Source organism: Oryzias latipes, chromosome 4, assembly GCF_053564925.1.
Source record: "Oryzias latipes strain Hd-rR chromosome 4, Olatipes_Hd-rR_3.1".
Taxonomy (NCBI): domain Eukaryota; kingdom Metazoa; phylum Chordata; class Actinopteri; order Beloniformes; family Adrianichthyidae; genus Oryzias; species Oryzias latipes.
The window spans coordinates 14,609,578-14,630,774 of NC_136240.1; the positions used below are offsets into that span (position 1 = coordinate 14,609,578).

Genomic DNA, 21,197 nt, shown 5'->3' on the forward strand with positions numbered 1-21,197 from the left:
GATTTGACATTGACATGCTCTCTGCATGACAAGAAAAATCCAATATAGCCCCATGATCATCTTACAGGGAGGTGTAGAGCAGCACAAAACACAAAATAAGTCACTCTACATCAGTGGAAGCCGGGAATGTCCTAACCCTGGTAAAAATAAAACGTATTAATCTACAACAGCAAAACTACAAACAAAGAATAAAATCCTGGATTGACCCTTATCTGTTATGAAAACACTCACCTTGACATTGAGTTTCTTTCCCGGCTGGTTCAAAACCAGCTGAGCAGGTGCAGGCTCCTACAGGAACCATCCACTCTCCGTCTCCATTGCAGTAGAGCTTCAGGGGAACGGACACTTCCAAGGCATTGGGGACACAAGTTCCAGGAGCAATAACTAAGGAAGTTGCTTCAGCCCCTGTCGCTGTTTCTGGGAAAACTGCAAAGTTGGCGATTGTGGTGGAGCACTTCTTGTAAAACACTCTCACTGAGATGAGTGACATGCAGGCACCAAGGTCCTGGAAGGCCAAGTAGAACCCAGCTTTGGAGAGTGGCCCGAAACTTCGGACCTTTGTGTTTACTCGTCCGGAGTCGAGCATGGAGAAGCTTTCATCTGGTGCTATTGTGTCCACCTTTACGTAGGGGTTCTCCATCCAGAAAGGGCTGGTGGCTGTGGCTGAATCAGAGTCAGACTCATAGTAGAAGAGGTTGAATGTCTCTTTGCAGGACCCTGGTATGTTGGGAATGCTGTTGCAGTCACGCACTGTGAATTTGATTTCCACATATACTCGAAGAACATCTTTACGTGGGATAAAATCACTGCGTAACCAGTTGTTCTGGTTAAGTTGTTGAACATTGCAGACTTGGTAGGTCCGGATGGGATTCATGGCATCATCATAGCCACTCACCTCTTCCCACTAAAAAGAAAGCAGATGGGCAACATTATTAATTAAAAATTATAAATGTTTTTAGTATGTTTCCTCATTAACAACTTAAAATTGTGCAGCTCCGCACATCATTAATCAGTGAAAGAAAATAAAAAGTGAAAGACATCATAAAGAAGTTAGAGACTTAAAAATATTCCAATATCTTGATGATTTCCTGTGCCTTTATTTTACCATACCATAATTTTCATTCCTGATTAATGTAGAGAAAAAGGCAGGAACCAGGGCTGCAGATTTATCACAATTACTGCAGCCTGTCACCTTCTCACCATAAAGCCACCACAGCATGTTTACCTCATATCTGTTGTGAAGTAGAACCCACATTGCTACACAACTAATTATGCTTCAATTATGGAGCAATGACTGTAACGTCCTCTAATAAAGACTGAAAAAAGGCGTTGGTTAACCTTCATGCTTTTTTTTTGTTTTTACAATCTTCAACATCAGTGTTCCCACAGTACCCAGGAGGTAAATTACTCAGTAGAAAATAGGATCGTATTACTTAAATGTACCGGCTGAATGAAATGAGTGCAAGGAAACTAGACTGAAGTGCTCTGCTTAGCGTCAAAACATTGTTAGATTTACTGAATCAAAACCAAGGGAGTAAACATCTTAGTTGCCACCTATTTCTTTTAATAAATAAAATAAAACCAATTGTTTTCATCTCATCAAAAGCCTGCAACAAACATCAATGTAAGTGGTTTTGTGATTGGGTCTAACCTTTGCCTGAAAGCATTTGACTTTCTCAAAAGTATTTTAAATACCCGTCAATTTATCCCTTAGAGTCTGTTGTTTCCATTTAAGCTTGGATCATCTTAATTAAGCTGTGATATGGATGTGGTGGAGACAGGGCTATTCATCCAAGACCCTGGAGGCCACGAGGGAGAGATATGGAGAATGGGTGTAGTTTAGCGGCGGCATTAAAGCGATGGCAAAAGAAGAAGGAAAAGACCTGAGGGAATCGATAATCACCAGCCAGGTCAATGGGATGGCTGAAAGCATGAAGTGTCAATGGGAATCTAGTTCAGTGTAATAAATCACCCACTGCAAAGAAGTGATACAGCCAAGTGTTTGTGGGTGTGTACAGAAAGTTAGGTGCGATAGTTTAAAATTCTAGTGTGAACCTGTCTGCTTGAGCTGGTGCTTGAAGACATGCACCAGCAGGCAGGGCTTTTTTGTAAACCCAAGGCTGAATAGAGGAGGGACAAGGGCCAGGTTTTTGGTGATCGATTTTCTATCACATTGATTGCTATGCCAAACAGCTACACTTTCTATATGGTCATTATAATCAAAGCTTCTTTCAGAAGCCACATAGATTAGGCAGAGAAACAGAAGTGATTATATGTTCCCTTATTTCTAACATCAAGTAGATAAAGTGACAGAAAATGTGAGTTTTGTCTATTGTCAGCTTTTGTTGGACAGTAACCAGTGAGTGCAGATGCATATAAACTAGTCAACAAACTGTTCTTTCAAAACAAGTAAATGCTACTTTGCAAGTTTTCTATGCAGTTTACAGAAAACAAATACTTCATATCAAGTGTCAGGATAGAATAACACTTGAACGTTGGCCTTGTTTTAACATTTGCAAAACTATTACAAATAGTTAGTCATTGTGGGAAGTAGGTGTAGAATTAAAAATAATTCTTTCAACACAGACATTTTGATTCAATGTTTTCCATAAAAAGAGGACGCATTCCTTGATAAATGTTTTTGCATCTGAAAGTTTAGTTGTGACTTTAAGAGTTACTTCTTGTTTTTATCTTCTTCTGGTTTAACTTTATTGTTGGTTTATTCTTTTTTTGTTTGTTTGCTTGTTGCCTTGTAAAATTTAGAAAGCAACCATACTTTTAGGAGACTGCAATTTTCCTGTAATGAATAAAAAAAAAAAACAGGAGCCCTCGAATGAATCTCAATAATAAATTATTAAAAAGTATTTAATTAAATGTGGCTTTTCAGGAAACCATGTAACCTAATGTTTAAATTAATCACACTTAATCCATAAGTTACAAGCATATAAATGTAGTATAACATATTAAAAATCGCATTTTATGAAAACGTGGAGAATTTTTACCATGAGCAATGGGTTCAATTCCATTACCGTAAATATAATTATCAACTTTTCTGCTGTGCCATTGCAAAAAATCCTATGCTTGCTATACCTCATAATGTATAGCAGCCATGGGTTTTCCCATGGCTGCTATACCTAAATAAGCTGAAGGGAATTCCCCTTCAGCTTATTTAGTTACGGAACAGAGGTTTTACCTTATGTGAAAATACAGAAAGAAAACATATAAACTAGTAAACTTGCCCAAGGTCTAAAAACATGCATACACTTCAAAACACTGTCTGCTTTAAACAATGTCGTGGGAGAGACATTGAGACTCAGAAATGCAAAGAATGTTGAAGAGATGATAAGATGATGCGGAAGAACAATCAGAAAGAACGCCCACGCGTGAAGAGTTATCAATGCTTTAATATGCTTCCCATGTGACTATATGTGTTTCCAGCATTGTATGCACTAAGTCAAACTGAAAAAAAACAGATCTTGTGATGCAGACTCAGCAGGGTGGCACAAAAGTTTACTTGTATATCGATTCTATTCAATATTTTTCTAAGAAAACGCCTAATGTTTTCCCCATCCTACAACTTTTAAATATATTTTCTCTTTAAAGGTATTTTGTTAAATTTGACTTCATATTTTTTTTCTCTTTCTCCCAAAACACTCATGTGTGCTTCTCTTGTTTCCCAGCCTCTGCACTGCTTCCTTTTAAATCTCTTATATTGCAAAAAAAAAACAGGCAGCGAAAGTACTCAAAATAGTCACATACAGAGGAAGTGTGCATTAAAAAAATAGGGAGAATTGATTTTTCAGAGTGTTGAAAAATAAAAAAAAAGAAACAAAGGTACAAAAGGAAGAAAAATAACTGGGAGGACAAGTTCTGTCTGTGCCACCTTCTGCTGCATGACAGGAAAGCCAAGGGAAAAATTCTACTCCACTCCTCTGACTAGTAATGTGGGAATCTGGACTGCAAGAAGCTCACCACTTTATATATGTCCCCCGAAAAGGAGCATCTGTTACACGTTGAGTTTTGAAAGAAGCAGGGAGGGGTTTTAGGTTTTATACCACGAGCCTCAGGAGCTGGTGGGAGCCTTACTCGTGCATTGTGGTTTAACAGGAAAAGTGAGACAGGGACGATGGAAAGATGAGAGGATGGAAGGGGAGGAGCAGGGAGGTCGTGACAGGCTGCGAGGGCATTTGTCCTACTGACTGTTTACAGCTGAGCTGGCTAATGTGTCTGGCTGGGAAGAAACCAGAAGGAGAATAGGGAGGGTGGGTGACTTCGAACTGGGAAGGAGGAATCTCCCTGCAAGTGTGCAGGGGAAACAATTAAATATAAAAAGTGGGGGCCCACCTTTCAAAACTCAAGGGCCTAGTCAGAGGACAGCACAAAGGCAAGGGGAGGAGAGCTGGCACTCTTTGAAGTACAGATGAGGAAGGGTCAGGATTCTTTGCTCTTCTTTGGCTCATTGTGGATGCCACATGGGAAAGTAAATGATGCTGTCACGTGTATCTTATATAAAGTCAGTTTGAACCCACAGATGTATGACTGGTCAATACTGAGAAATAATTCAGTGTTTAAAAACAAACTCTAGAAAATTTAGTGCTTTCTTTTTGTGTCTTAAGTGCACTGATGCAGGGTTAAAGGAACATCTGTGCCTGGGCGGAGCGATTAAATCGGATGGTCCTCAGTCTTTTTATACTCCCTAACAAGCGCATCTTGATGAATGTTAACATTTCCCATTAAAAGTGTTAAAACTAGTACCTTTTCTTTTCCTTTAAAAAAATCGAGTTATAGAGAATGCTGACTGAACTTACCCCAGTTTCAGGATGTGAAGTCCAGGCTAATTCCGTTGTGGCCCACCTTGTGTCCATTAACGTCTCTGTAAATGGAGGCAAAAAAAGAAAACATCCCAGTTAGACAACTCATTCAGATAAAGAGGAACAGAATGGAAAAGAAGGTCAACAGAACTTTCAATGGTTTTACAACAATGTCATAAAGCTTGTAAAATGATCCAAGTAACAGATAAGAGCCTTTGAGCAAAGCAGTTCTCAGATAACAGGTTGAATAACTCAACAGACAGGATGCTCTTTGAATGATATTGAATACAACCAGACAAAGAATTACTGTATGCGTGACAGTGTGTTTGGGCATAAAGAATAGACAACAGCAGAGGAGTGAGGCCCAGATCTATGTGGCTGATCATTGAGGTGTTGCATGACATTTTATTTGGCTAATTTGTCTCAATTATGTGCTTCTTTTGAACAAGGGAAACAATGCAACGGCAAAACTCTGAGAGAAGCTGTTCAGCTTCCCACAGGGTTCACACACACATACAGTTGGGAACGTGTTGTAAAACTCCAGATGATATACAACCCAACAGAAGGCTCGAACTGAGAGAGGGGCAATAAAGTTAGGTGTTACAAAAGAACAACACTTAAGAGAAACAGAGGTCACTTTTACATACAACTCTTCCCACAGCTAAACTTAATTCCCAAAAGACACAACAACAAACATGGTGGCATGAGTCCTCTCCTGCAAATTCCTTTTTTCCTCTCAACCTTCTTGTTTTTACTGGCGAAGGCAGCAGTGTTCTATGAGACAGAAGGAAGAATTTAAACGTAGGGTCTTTTACTACCTGCCGCTCAAGGCAAAGTGAGCAGGTACAGTTATTATCTCAACCGCTGCGCTGTTCTACATGACAGTAAAAGATGATGAAACAGCAAGGCCAGACAGTTAGTAGCTGTTTCTTTCCCATTAAAGAGTGGCATGATGTTCCACTTTTCCAGCCATAGTTCTAAAGAAGGAGCTTGAAGAAGTCTCACTGTCCACTTTACTACATTATGAACATCTCCATTTTCTCCTGATACCTTTTCCAGGTACCTGCTGTCACCAGTACTGTATCAGGAGTACTGGCAGTGGCAAATGCTAACAGCCAAGCCCCCTGTGAATTAACACAGAGAAGACTGTGTGCTTTTGCTGGCGGGAATTCCCTTTGAATCTTGCCCCCGCATTCCCTGAGAAACAGTCTTTCTGCTGAGCATATTACACCGGTAATACATGTACAATTTAAATGTACTCCTTGCAACCACACGAACATATCACTTGTGCAAAGTACGGCCTAGAAGTGTCTTCATCTCAGAAACTGTGTCGGCACATGTCAGCCGCAGGACTTCCCCCGTCTCATACAGCAACAGGGTATAATTTGGGACTTGATACTGACAAGCAGTGTAGCTGAAGTGATATACCTTGACTATTTGGTCTTCATCATTACAACTGGGTTGTGCGTATGGCACTCTAGCTTGTCATCAGAGCTGACCTTGCAGGAAAAATGACAACCCAGTGAAACACAATGACATTCAGGGATGGAGGTAGAGAGGGAGGCTGAGATTAAATAGAGAGAACGAGAACTGTGGGGAGATCTAAAGCCCATGCATGCAAAACGCGCACGCACTTGTACAGCCTGACTCAGTAGTTTGGGCAGCAGATCATTCTGGAGTGCAGGTGCATCTATAACCCCTCCTTTTTCAATGCATCTGCATTGTTCAACCAAACTGGGAGTGGGTTTGTGTGCATTACTAGTTGTGTGTGTGTGTCCCTCTGTCAGAGGCCAATTGTGTGCATGTATTTGGTGCAAAGCCCTCCATTGTGGCCAAAGTGGAGCATCAATCCTAAGTCAATCGGCGGAGCTAAATCACTGGATGACCCTGACTTAACCTGGCTGCTCCATCTTTGTCACTGTTTCTGTTTGTTATTGTGTTTGTGTGAAAATTGTGTTTCTGGTTTGGTTTTTATGCCTGTGCACACTATAGTGAATCCAGTAAAATATAAGTGAAACATTAACTATTGCATGAAAAATAAAACATTGGTGGAAGAAAAGAGACACAAACCCAGGCCAAAGTGAAATTGAAGAGCTGAATGCTCATCAACAAAGCAAGTACTTTCATAGCCAAAACTACAGGCTTATATTAAATTCTGCAGATAATAAAGCAAAAGAGGCAGGTAAACCAAGATAGATTAAAGGGAAAAAAGAGGTATCTTCCAAAGCAAACATCTTTTGAAGGCTTCTAAGAAGATGCTGGATGGATGCCTAATGTGCAGGTTGAGAAAAAGAAAACTAAATGGTAAGAAAACCAGAATGACAAGTTAGCGATGAAGCAACCACTACGCAGCTAAGACCCTGTTCTGGAATCCGAAAACACTCTAGTTTTAAATCTGCACATCACAATTCATAATTATTTACTCCTGTAGTTGTTGTAAAATGAATCGAGCATTGATTGAAGATTGGAAGCAGGAGGTTCAGGCAAAGATGGTAAATCAGACAAATGAAGATGCAAATTTTGCTGCCAGAGTGAGAATGCAACGAGCAGGATGTAGGAGACACTGGTATATCAGAATGCAGAGATGTAAAAGGACATTTAATCCATCATCTAGGTGTACTTCCTTTTTTCCCTCATTTACTTTTTATTCCCTTTCTCACCAAGAGTGCAAAAGCGTTCACGTTAGACTGCTTTCTATCCCTTTTATTTACATTTATCCCTTTAAATTTGACTTACCCTTTAAATAATTTAAAGGTAAAGTCTTTTTGGAGCTTTTTTTTTTGTCGATTTATGCCCCTCTGTTCTTTTTTTTGCTGATTTGTCTCTGGTTATTTGCATGTTGATATGACACATTGTGTGTATGCTAGTGACAAAAATGTTCAACCACCTACCGCGAATGTAGACTTCAATTAGCAACTTAGTTTGAGCATCTGGAACACTACATTAGCCATAGAGGTCGAATGCACCTGGGATTATTTTAACCAACATAGAGGAAAATAGTACAGATGTTTGTTTTCTCTGCATGCTCCAACTGTGAGAAAAAAAGTGGAAATACAAACAGGCTTGAGGAGGCATATACAAGCAAATAAATGCTGACATGAACACACACACACACAAATATAAGACATGGATGCAAAACCAACCCCTGCAGACTAATCCCATAATGACAGGGCAGGACTAATAACAGGGGAGGGCACTGAAGCATTCGTCCCTATGGCCACATCCATCCAACACACACTTGCACGCAACCACCGGAGTTACAAGCCTCTTAAAATATTTCTTTGTTCAAACAAGCAGGCTTCTTTAAAGGAAGAAAAAAAAGGGGGCTGAGTGAGGAAAGGGGAAGAAAGACTCATTATTGAGCGACAGGAATGCATATTCTTTTTCGTCCCAGGTTGCAAATAGCTGACAGGTGAGGGGGCTGAGCTTGCTTTACCTGCTTTTGACATCAACAGCAAACGAAAAGTCTTTATCTTGGCAATAAGGACGCAGATCAAGATTTGAAATGTTTTTGCTAATGACGGCGAGCTAGCATCCAACATTTTCTGCTATGAGTGCAAAACAAAATGGCTTCTCCACAGACCAAGTCACTCCCTAGAGGCTCCTCCATTAGTTAATTATCTTCTCCCCACCTCTCCTCCAAGTTGCTTTTGTTATGTTCAAGAACAACAGTCAAACAGACTTAGCACATGGCAACCTGGCATGGGGTAGCCACTCCATTAAAATACTATGCTGTCTGGTTGCCAAACACTTGAGCCTGTGTTTAGCCACAGAAACAGTGAAATGTGTCAACACTAAGAGCGAGGAACCCTTACTCAACTTATTAGCACAATTAGCCTGATTGCTTTGTTAGCTATCTTTGTTGGCCCCACTTTTGTTACCCAAAGTGAAGCAGAAGCAGAGAAAAAAAGACAGGAAAAGGGAGAAATGCTATTCAAATTCAAATAGTCCAATCCGTCTTTTTGCCTTTGTCCGGGGCCAGAGGGCAATGATTAGGAGAAGTCCCCTCCATTTTATGGCAAGGTTTCCCTCTTAGTGCTCCCAACAAACACCCAGAAACACAAGCGCACATGCATGCACATACACAGAGTCATGGTAATTAGTTGGTGCAACGTGGTGAAGCCAAGGAGTTGATTCCTCAGTGGAATTCCTGAACAGAGGGCCACCCCCCTAACCCCATCACGGCCCCTCTTCACCAGCACACACACATCCGCAGACACACATTACCTCATTCCGCTATACCACTCACTGTCAGTCATCCCACAATGGCTGTCAAACAGCAAGTTTGTCCTGTTTGTGCTAAACAGGGTACCACCACAGATGCTTTGTAAATAAGCTCCCTTTCCACCTCTCGTTTCCCACTATTATCTCTTCCAAAGGGAAAGCCTAATGTAATCAAGCCTTTGCCCTCGGCATGTGTCATTTGGACATTATTTTCAATGACTTTGTCCTCCTGAGGTGATGCCTTAGAACTTTTGAGGTTCTGAATGATGTTTTTTTTTTTTTGTTTTTTTTTTGCCTCTCTTTAGCCCATCCTGTACCTGGAAGAAATGTTGTCACTATTGATCCAGTGAGTCTAAAAATACATAATAAAACAAAGAAAAAGGCTGCATTTTTTTTGTTCCGGTATGACTTATGGAATAAGACAAAACAAAATTGGTGCACTTATGTTTGTGTATTAATTACATATGCAGGTCTTTGTAAGAAATGATGTGGTGGAAACTAAAAACCATCATAAATGAGTCTTCAAGGGCTCTGATAGTTAACTGTGGTTCCTGTACTACAGTGGAATTAGCTTTGTTTTGTCTTCACCCTCTTCTAGTTTTTGTTCTTTTTATCCCTCATTTCATTCCTCTCTTCCTCTTTGCATCTTCCATGCCCCCCACTTTCCTAATTACAAACCGCAGAGGAACTGACAAACAGGTAGCCCTAAGGGGAGCTGTCTAAAGAACCAGGTGTATGTCTGAGTGTATGTGAATCAGAATAGTCACATTCACCAGTTTTTCTCTTAGACCTGTTTCGATTATTTACAGTTGTCCTGGACAAAAAGAAGCTGAAGCTCAGTCTAAGGCTTAACTCGCTGAAACCCCTGCTTAGATCTAGAAGGCATAAATAACCACATTTCCAATGACTTCGCTGGAAATGTTGGAAAACTCCAGATGTTACCTTCAGTGTTCTGTTGTAACTGACTTAGTCATGACCCCTTTACCGACAGTTCTGACAGCATCACTTGCATTCACTGTTGGGAGTGAGCCAATAGTATGTGTTTTAATTGCTGACAGATGCATTTCAGATTGCTTTCCCTAAAATCTTTTAAATGATGAGCAGTATGAGAGATTACTCCCTGCTAATTTTTTGCATTACTCTGATCAGGTTTTTAACTAGTTCTGTTCATGTGCAAAAGAAGATAAATAGTTTTAAACTCAATCTCTAAACATGTTATTTACTCTTACAATCACATGTAAATAAATAAAACATTTACATGTTTATTTTTCTTAACTATTTAAAATGATCTGATATATTAGGCGTTTCACTTTTTTGTTGTTAAACAGTTCCTTCGTATTTAAATAAAAAATGTCCTTAATTTTAAAATGTACTTAATGGTTGTATTATATGCATTAGGAAAATCTTTTATTTTTGTGGGGGGGGGGTTGCCTTTTCTTTTTTTTTCTATTGATTACCATTGATTTATTTTTATTTTGTCAACTAAAAAGTATGACATGGACCCAAAAAATTGTACTTCAGCAATTATTTACACAAAATTAATGTAGCTTGGATTCATAAAGGTTTGGGTCAGATCCCATTTCGGGAACCCAAGTCCATCATTTCTTAAGGATATCAGGTTTAATTGCCAACAGGAAAATGGGCAAAAACCCAGATTCCTGTAAACACAACATGGAAACTATTACCTCCAACTTTAATTCAAAAATCAAGCGACTTTTTTTTGTACTCTCAATCCTTCCAGGAAAGTTTGCCCCTTAAAATTTTACAACATTTTGCACAAAGCTGTTTTTTCAAATAAAATTAAGCCTTCCACACTGACAATAAACACTCTAAAGTTTTAAATATTGAATTAGATGTATAAAAGTACCCAGTTTTTGCCTTTGCGTGAGACGCCCTGATGCCATCATCCAATTTCTGAGCAAATGACTCAGCCAACTGCAACTGAAAAATGCAAACAAGCAAGTGAGCAGCAGATCGCTTCTACCTCGCCAATCTGAATATGGAAATACAGATTTTCTAGTCAAGGACTGTGGGTATTTGTGAGTGCTTCAGTTTGTCTGAAATCATTTATGTTTGTGTGTTGTGGTGCATGATGGGATGTGTGCATGCCACCCCAGCTGCTGATTTAATTTTGTTTCCCTCCATGCTCCCTGGAGGGCAGCGATACCTGGAATACGATTCACATTCAAAACACAATATACTGTAACTGCAACCGCAGCAAGGTCTGATTGATTTACCAGTCTGGCACGCAGATGAAAGGCAAACAAATGGGCCACACACTCACACACATCAACATGTGTAGGTGCACATTTCAAGCTGCTATAAAAAGACCTCTTTGACACATATCAACATAACAAGCAGGCGCGACATCTCCTGGCATCAGCTCCACCTTTATCATTTAACTGTAACTATTTATAACATACTTAAGAAATAAACTTGTATTCAAGGACTACTATCACAAAAGCATCTCTTTGATTACTTGCTTTTGAGTACCTTAACAGAAAACTGAAGAAAAAAAGTCAACAAATAGTCTTTACATAATAAGCGCTACATAAAAGAACAGGTAAAAAAAAACAGAAACAAAAAAAGTAATGGCAGTACTTAAAGTTTTACATTATAAAATTTATGGAAAAAAATACAATAAGCAGGACTTTATTTTCTGGAGTATAATTCACAGAAGCCAGAAAAGCATGATAAAGAAGGGAAAAACATAAAAATTCGCTCTGCAGTGTAAAGTGCACATATTGGGGAAAAGTGCAACACTTCTAAGCCTGTTGTAACGCTGTATTCTCACTGAACGCCATTCACCCATCAAATTTGTGTCTCTCTTGACCCAGTACTTCTTCACTTTAAATCACAGATAAGTCGCCCCTGAGTAAAAGACGCACCACTGGGCAAGCTATGCAAAGAAAAATTAAAAAAATGCGACTTATACTATGCAAAGTATAAGTAATCAGAATCCTATTTTTAAGATTAAATAGCAGATGTCAATAGATATAAAGCTAATGCCTGATGTACCTCATTGCTTTTTCTCTCAAAGAGGAAAAGAAAACATAAAAGAAGAGCGGTCAAATCATTGTCTTAGATAAAGGCAGTGTAGACACCCATATATGTGTACTGCTGCAATAGCTCCTGTGACGATAAGGCTAATGAACAAACGACACTCCATAGCACACAACAAGATAAGAATCACGTGAGGTGGTGCAGACAGTAATAAATATGAAGTACCGCAAAGGTCAAACAAGAAGAGGGGAAGATTGGTTATAATTTAATTAGTCTTCAAATAAGGCTTTCACTTACATAACCGTCTTGTTTCAATTAAATGCTCTGAAATTCTAATTAAAATGAATCAAAGGGTACAACGCAGGTATGAAAGGTATGCCTGCAGATGATGTCTGTGTGTGTCCTATTGAGACTAGCTTGATTTTTTTTCTCAGCATTCATTAAAATTAGAAAACTGGAAGAAAATCACAGTTAAAGGTGAACAAAAAAAAAAAAAGACAGAAGGGGGAAATGCTAAGAAAAAAACTTATTTAAGAGAGGTGGCTGAGGTAACAAAGGGGTAAGCTTGAAAGGAAAGAGAGAACAGAGAAGAGAAATGTTGGGAGGGGGAATGGGCGAGGGGGGCGGGGGGTGGCTTGTACATTCTCTTGTATTCGCCACAAATTCTGCACTTCCTGCACTGTGTTTCTGGCACACTGACACGCAGAAGCCTTCAGAGACTCACAGTGTTGATGTCTTCAGTGTCCTGTTTGTGTGTCTGCCTGAAGTGTCTACATTTAACATGCAGCCTGATGGGAACTGTCTCCGCTCATTGCCTTACTGCAGCCCAGGGAACCATTGTCTACATCACTGCTGTCCTTTTCTCTGCTTTTTCCTCTAATTCTCTTTCTCCTCTCCTTCCAGCTCGCTTTCCTCTTCTCCTCTCTTTTCCAGCTTTCATCTGCTCCACTGCATCCATTCATAACAGGTCGATTACTCTGGTAACACACTGCGTGGAAGATAAAAACAGAGATTCCTAAACCACATCAGACTGAGCAGCAACTTGTCCTTGGGGACAAATGCATGAATTCCACTGAAAACATCATGTTGTTGGTGAGAACAGTGTGTGTGAGTGTTTGTGTGTACCAACACTCATCACAGTCCGAATGAATTAGCATTTGCCCTATTGGAAAGAATATACTCATTATTAGTATTTCTCTGCAATAATGCACAGAAACACAAAGTTAAGTTCAACACAGGTGCTCTATCATTCATTTTTATTTGTGCAGTTGCGACCTCAGATTTCAAAGCTGTAATGAAAGCTGTAACTAGAGATTACAGTTTTGTGTGACAGCAACGTGTGACTCAGCGAACCGAAATCAAATACAGAGCATATACCATATACTTATAAAATGCCAACACGTACACATCATCCCTGATACTGGGAAGCAGACAGGTTACTAAAACGCATACAAGAACACACATGCACAAGCCTATTTGTTCACAGGGGGGTGTAGCCTAGAAAGAGCTGGAACTAGGCATTGAATAAAAGCTGTGGCTTTTTGAATGGCTGAGCAACACAAGAAAAGGGCTTAGCACCCAGCTTTGTCATTCTGTTTCAACAAACAGTCTCTCACAAACACACAGCCTCCTGTTTCTCTGACTCTCTGGTTTTTCTCCACCTCTCAGCCCCCCTCACCAAGATTAGTAAAACCTTGGTTAATAAAGTCATCTGCAAATACATCAGCTCACATTACACTGCACTTCCAGAACAGTATGTAATGACTATTTTCAATCTAATTAAAGACGGTCACTTCCTGCTACACCCGGAACAGCTGCCTGTGCCTCTGCTGAGAGGGGGCAAAGCCCCAGTGCAGCCCACATTTTTTCCACATGCCAGAGGCTTCCAATTAAACCAGTTTGAAAAAGTCTGTGGTAGAAATCAAGAGTTTCTGTGGTTTGCCTTTTTCTTTTCAGTATCTCCTTAAAAACTCGCACAGCGAGGGTAAACAAAATGACATAACCACAGCGGGAGTCGAGGTGCTCGAATGGCATTCATTCCAACCAGATGTACTTAAAGCTCTCGTTTGGCCAGTTAGAAAATAAATAATAGTTCATGTCGAAGCCATAGAATAATTAATACTTCACTTCTTTACCAGTCATTTTACTTTCCCAGATAAAAAAAAATGTCTTCTATTGAAGAAAGGAAGTCATGAGCTGAAAGGGGATTTTGATTAATAAGGGATAATGATTTTACTCACTATGCCATTTAACTAATACACACACCCATGCATCATCATGATCTGAGTCTCATTTGCTCTGCTCGTTGGCTCCTCCACTTCACTGTTTCACCGTTTACCTGCTTTCCTCAACATTAGCTTTTCAGGTCAAAATTACCAGAAACAAAGGGGACACAAAGACAGTAGAAGAAAGGAATGCAACCAGCCAGGTCTGAGCTCTGAGGGCCTGTGTGACTGAAACACTCTCACAAACAAACACGCCCTTACTGTAACAGCCACGCAAATCCATTTACACAGACATAAGAGAGACTTTTTTTTCTTTCTCCCTCTCCATGCAACCTTACATTTAAGTTGAGGAGTGGCTGCATTATATAATAAAAAGAGAGGGAAAGAAAAGAAAAGAAAAACAAAAGAAGGACCCATAGTGTGGCAAACAACATCACAAATCCAACAAAGACCCACTGAATTCACACAACAGATGCTGTTTATGTGCAACATTCTCATAGGTAAACTGGGCTGGCATGGGTTTGTTCATTTTCTTCCTCTCAGAAATCCTTCCTTCCTTTTATCCGTTGAAGCTCTTTGTTTCAAGCTTTATGACAAGCTCTTTATTTGAACACATATGGCTACCGCTCTCATTCATCTTGATCTTTTTTCATCTCTTGGTGTGGCTTCCTGTCCTGCAACCACCTTTCATTCAAACTTTAAAGTGTAAAAGTTCTACATTCTGCAATCTTGTTGCTTTTGTTCCTTCTTTTGCATACGATGGAAGCACGCAGTCTAATGTCTGCTGATGGCTTTTGTGTATTAATATTTGATAGGGACAACTCAACAAAGGTGGTCACTGGTAACAAATGCTGCATGCTAAGATAATTTATTTTATAGTTTGTGAAGGGCATGCTTAAGTAGTTAAAGTGCTGGTGGAAGACAAATGTGTCATTTGTTAAAATTAGCTCCGAGCTAAAGGTTAAGGGAGACACCATTATTATTAGTGCCTGTTTTATTTTTTGTAGTTTTTTTTTAAAAGACCCATATCCACTAATGGCTTGATTAGATTATTCACGTTGATGTGTTTGGAGTGGACGCTGTTAAGAACACTATCTGTCTGTATTTATCTCCCCCCTGTTGGGTCTCTATTCTCAATCGACACAGAGTTAATTAATCTCACACTTAGATGCTGGTTTAACTTGACTTGTTAAACCTCTCCCATGCAAATCCATTTGGCCTTTTTAGTAACTAAGAGCACCGTTAATAAGAAGTCCAGAAGAATAATAGAAGTTTGAGATGGAGCTTTAGAAACATCCATAAAAATCTTAAAAATAAACACTTTCAGTTCATCTCTGCAAATCTACTTTGGTGGCTTCCTTCAAATGTAATTTACACTTACATTTACATTTACCTATATGTAGGTAATAAAACTCTGTTTTGTTTTTTGTTTGTTTTGCTTTTTCAAACAAGAGTCCAGTCCCGAATGATTCCCGTTTTTATAAGAAAAAAAAGAAAACTAAATAATTCTGAAGCTTTTAAGAAAACTTAAATCTTCAAATTATTTAGGATAAAAAAGAGAATGCTTCTTTGGATGCACATTTGAGACAGACACCACATTTTAATTTACCTTTCTGAGAGCAGTCATTAGGAGTGAAGAGTGAATCTACTTGTTGTTAACTGGCAATTATAGTATCTTGTAAAAAGTGGGTTAAATTAATACTTGTGATTTTTTTTTTCAAATGTCACATTTTCATAGGTCTTATTAATGTAAGCTGCTGTTTTCTGTGTTGTAAAATGCATTTGGAATTTCAAATGACATTAAAAGACATTAAAAATAAAATAGAACAAGTTTTTTAGTTTAAAAAAAGTGTGTAATATGTCTTTTTCAAACTGCAGTTTGAAATAGCAAGTTTTAGCTTGTGTTTTTAAACTTTTATTAATAGTGTATATTTTTTATTTTATTTATCTTTCCTTTTTGCATATTAATTATAAAGAAAAGGTAAAAGTGAATCTGAGAGAAGGGGTTCTAAATAAATATTTCTAACGTCCAATACAAGTAGGCACGTTTTTTTCTTGATTTAGCCCCTTAGCTTCTGTTTTCAGCCTAGCTCAGCCTTTTCTGATCACATGGAGGGGGAATAGTGATGTCCCAAACCTTAATACATATTGATGTATTTAACCCATGAAGAAACTGTTCAATAGTCACACCTAAGAATCCCGGCACTAAGCAATTAAAAGTAATTGACGGATGGACAGTTAGAGAGCCAAGGCTATTGGGGTCCATATGGCAAGGGGCTTTCAGAGGCCCACTGCAATTACATAAAGACCTCTGTGCATTGGTATGACACGCAGAGGGCTCCAGACAGTAACACCACCGAAAGAAGGAATAAATCATACAGCACTTAGTGCCACTGCCACATATGGACACACACTGCATCTGTTGCATACTGTACAAAAACAGATTAAACTGGGACTGACACTATACCCAGCATGTAGGGGATGCATGCACACGATGCAGATAAATACAAGAATTATAGAATACCAGAAGGACAATTTCAACAAGTATATAATGAGGTGGTGTGAAGTTTGATAGTTGCGAATGATTGAAGAGTATGTGAATGATTGAAGAGTATCAAGCAGACAAGCAGCTTCCAGTTAAATATCTTTTTTAGACTTCGCTAAAGAAGGTTTATACTGTATTGTTTTTTTTTCACCTGTCTGTCTCTCCATCTGCCTGTTTCTCTTGGGATATGCAGTAGGTATAGAGGCTACCCTAGCTAATGTATTATTCACCCTTCATTGATGTGTAACTAAAGCTGGCAGTTAAGAAGGAGCGGGGTGTCACCAATTATACCTCACCACCACCACTGCACTAACATACACACACAGCAGCCCTTATCCTTAGGGCCGCTGGGCACCCATTGATTAATGTGCTGACACACAATGTGTGTTTGCATGCACACACATTTTTCTGTTACAAAAAACATGAATTTCCATCGAACATCTGTGGAACTGTGTATATAGGTGTTTATAGCACACAGTCACAGTGGTGTGCTATTGGTGTGAGTCTCTCAGTATTTATGTGTAGTGTTTGCTTAGAAGGAAAATAAGCTTTGGCTTTGTTTTAAATAAAAAAAATGCGCTACTAAAGGATCAACAATATGATATTTGTTGTCAAATGTTCTTATCTTTTGATTCAAATAGCATTACACATCCTAAAAAAAAGTTTAATTGCTGCAAATGACCAAAATGTGAGCAAAAACAGTGAGTAATGCTGCGCAACATGAAATCATGCATACAAACTGAAGATCACATCTTCAAGAGGCTGTTTAAAACACTGCACTGTTCTAGATGTTTCCCAACTGACTCAGAATAGCCCTGCATTCAGTTAGGTTCCTCTCCTGTTATAAACTCTGGTGATTAATATTCAATTTTAATGAAAAAAATATGGGATGCAACTTTAATGTTATCTACAAATGGAGACATGAGGAATGTAAGGCGCCTAAAAAAATCCAGTGTTTTCCCTCTTTAGTTTCACTTCCACTCACACCAAACCACTTGGTGGTCCAAGGAAATTAGTTAGATTAAATAATGCTCCAACCACAGGGTGTAGATCATCACTGACCTGATTATTCTTCAGCCTTGACCATGAACTAGCCAAAGTCGGAGGAATACAAATCAATCCCTCGGGCTGTTGGCCACTAAATCTGACTCAGGACCACTGTTTACAGGAATCAAAGCACGCCACACAAGGCCACAGCAAATGGGTTTACTGATTCAACCCTGAAGGGTGACTTCATGATTAAAAGAAACTGGGGAAGAAACTCTGGTGAAGGGTGTTTGCTGAAATTGGTAGCTACAGTGATTACAAGATGAAATTTGCTGGAATGATGTCATACTGCTGTCGCTCATATCATGATGAAAAAGGTGTTATGAAGTTGGTGGCCATACGCCCTTTAGTTTTTTGAGTTTGCAACAAACTCAGTTCAAAAGATCACCCATTAATCAATCATGGGTGACCTCTGGAGGGCTCCATCCTAAGTGAAACTGTTGATAATTCACCAAAATTCCAGAAGGAGTAAATGTTTACCACATTTTCTGTTGACTGTTTCTTTAATTTTAACAATTGTTATGGCTGAAGATAATGAGACTGCTGTAGTTGTAGAATAATAAACAGGTAGGGAATTACTTAGCCAGATGGAAATTGATTTTCTTTAAGTGTTGCCTCATTATCCCTTGAGAGGTGTTTTATCCAGTACTATTGAAACACCGCACAACTTGGGTTGCGTAACATCAAGGTCATATGGATGTTACAATTTGGTGTGTGCACTGGCAAAATAGGGGTCTAGAATTGTCTGAAAGCAGAGCCATTAGTGAGAGTCTAATTAGGGAAGACCAAGTGATTTCCAGTGTGGGTCAAAGCCAAGATTCATAAATAAGTAAGTGCTGGGGCAGCTTGGTCGCTTAATTAACAAAGCATGGAGAAAGGGTGTGAATCCCATGAGACACCAATCCGGTCTGGTTGCAGGGATGGGCTATCTCCAGCAGCCCTGCCTATCTCAGTGGCATTGATTGATAGCATGCTAAATTGAATCTCTAATCATCAGCAGCCTTTTAGTTCTTGGACTCCTGAGGATTAAAAGAGGCCAAAAGTGGCACGGGATAATGCTTTTGTATCCTTTTTCTGACACTGGTGGCACACACATTGCCCACCCCCACTGCCTTCTCCTGAGTTCACTTGAACCCCATCTGGACAGGGGTTATCTGACATCTGTGTGTGTTCTTGCCTACACCTTCATGTCTCTGTTGATTGTTTTTACGCTCTAAGCCATTTGGCTATAGGTTTTTGAAACAAAGACAGCTCCAGACTTTCACACTTAGATACCGTCTGCCACCCAAAGCAGCATATTAAGTTACATGCCACTGAGCCACACTGGCGTGTCATTTTGTAACGTTTCCTTTCTCTGCCAATCTTTCATATTGTCCGACATGACATACAGGAAACGTGTTTTGTGAAAAAATGACAAGAGCAACAATAGTGTGGTGACATAAAAGCATATAACTGACCTGTCAAGTAAGATTAGCTCTTTGAACTTTTTTTTTCTTTCGTTTCCTGTATCGAAGTAGCAATTATGCTTTTGTGCAATACACAGCACAGTATTTTTCAAATACTGCAGAATTTCCACCCTACAATCAAAATCAATCATCTTGATGATCTAGACTCCATCAACTTGATGGAAAAATGGCCTTCAAAAGCAAGATCTTATGATAGCTTAAAGAGAAAAAAATCCAAATAGAGCCCACTGTGAAAACGATAACATGCAGTTACAGGTGAACTCAAGAAGAACTGGATGCATACATCAATGTTCAGAGCTGGAAGATGTCGACCAGAATCGGAAGTCCAAATTATTGCTAAAAAAAAAACTTTATTTAAATCCTTTAACTACCATCTCAACCAAACAGTAGAGCAGATTTAGAAAATATTAAAAAAATTGTGGGTTTTTCTTCCCCTATGCAATAAGCAGCAGAAAACTACCTTTTTTTTCCTTTTGGTTTTGTCTTGGGCAGGTAAAGGGTTTACCGGTGACCCAAACAGTTACAGATTTTCCTGTTTTAAGCATTAATTTAAAAAACTGTCTATGGTTTTGTACACTTTTGGGTTAGGGTTAGGGTAAATTGTATAATTTCTGCTGTCAGTCGATGATGTCAGGCGCCGACTTGACTGCAGCCAGGTCCCTCTCTGTAAACTGGTAGAGGGCAGATGGTCATGGATAAACATGATGTTACAAAGGAATAAAACACAAAACTGACGGAAGGGTAAGAAAAAGTAAATGATAAAAACTTCAACTCTTGAGGATTTTTTTTTCCTTTTCAGAGATCTGTCAAAGAACTACTCAAATATGTATTGGTAGGACTTAATGATTTACCTGATTGTCTCAGATTTACTCAGATCAAATGGTAATAAAGTGCACTGGTTCATATAAATCAACCTGCGAGCTGAAGATAAACCATGGCACATCGTAAAAGAACAGATGCTGGTAAATAACAGCATGCTTTGTTCTCACTGATAAAACAATTTAGTAGGGCTTACAATTTCTCGCACATTTGAGCAGAGATGGGTAATAAAACAACACTGTGCTCGACTATTGTTAAACATTTAACCAAAATTTATATTAGATTTGTGTTTACTTACTGACTCCCTTTGCCTTTTATTTTTACTGTTTTTCCCCATCAGCCATTGACTCACCCATTCTGACAATATTGGATACTCCTTGAAGTTGTCGCACAATGCTTCCATTGATTGGCACTGTAAGGCTCATTAAAAAATCTCCAGCAGATTCCCTCCAGACTACATCAAAGCCTGGACCTTTCATTTGGGACTAATGTGCAAGATACAGAGACTGGGGGATAGAAGTTAGTTAAAGGCACTGATAGAAAGCAGTGGATCTTTCTTCTCAGGTGCAATCCCGTGTCTGGGAGTAAGCTGCATAGTTTGAAAGCAAAGACTCAGACGATAAAATGTTGGCAAGTGTCCAAGTCAGAGAATTACAGAGTACTGTACTTTTTCTGCTCAAACAAATCTCACAGCATTTTTGCTCCTATTCTTCTCCTCACCATCTTTTCCTTCCATTTCATTTTCCAAAGCTAACCTTGGTTCCTAACAACCTCTGTGCTGGACAACCTTTTCTCTCAGCAACTTTTGGGATAAAGTGGTAAGCCAATAAAGAAAAATACATGGTTTTACAAAGTCAGAACTCAGTGTATTTCCTCTTTTTGTCTCCTTGTTCTTCTCTCTCTGTGTGGTCTTCATACACACCTCCAGCAGTAATAACCTTTCTGAATTTGACTCATTAGGTATGAAGTAAAAACTGCTTGCTAATTTTTAATAATAGCAAAATGTGATGGCAAGTTTAGTCATTAGGCAAAAGTTTGACATATCTTTTCCTGGATT

The 21,197-nt window shown here is 39.1% G+C and overlaps 1 protein-coding gene across 8 annotated transcripts in view; it reads right to left on the minus strand.

The window, feature by feature from the left end:
• The window catches only part of ephb3b (eph receptor B3b), a 52,828-nt gene that overhangs the window by 22,230 nt on the left and 9,401 nt on the right, over positions 1-21,197 (minus strand). For all 8 annotated transcript variants that reach the window (XM_078946555.1, XM_011473975.4, XM_011473973.4 and 5 more), the window contains exons 2-3: positions 4,809-4,873; positions 232-904 (exon numbers count right to left, since the gene is read on the minus strand). In XM_078946555.1, the coding sequence (XP_078802681.1) occupies positions 232-904; positions 4,809-4,873 (738 nt within the window). The remainder of the gene's footprint in view (positions 1-231; positions 905-4,808; positions 4,874-21,197) is intronic.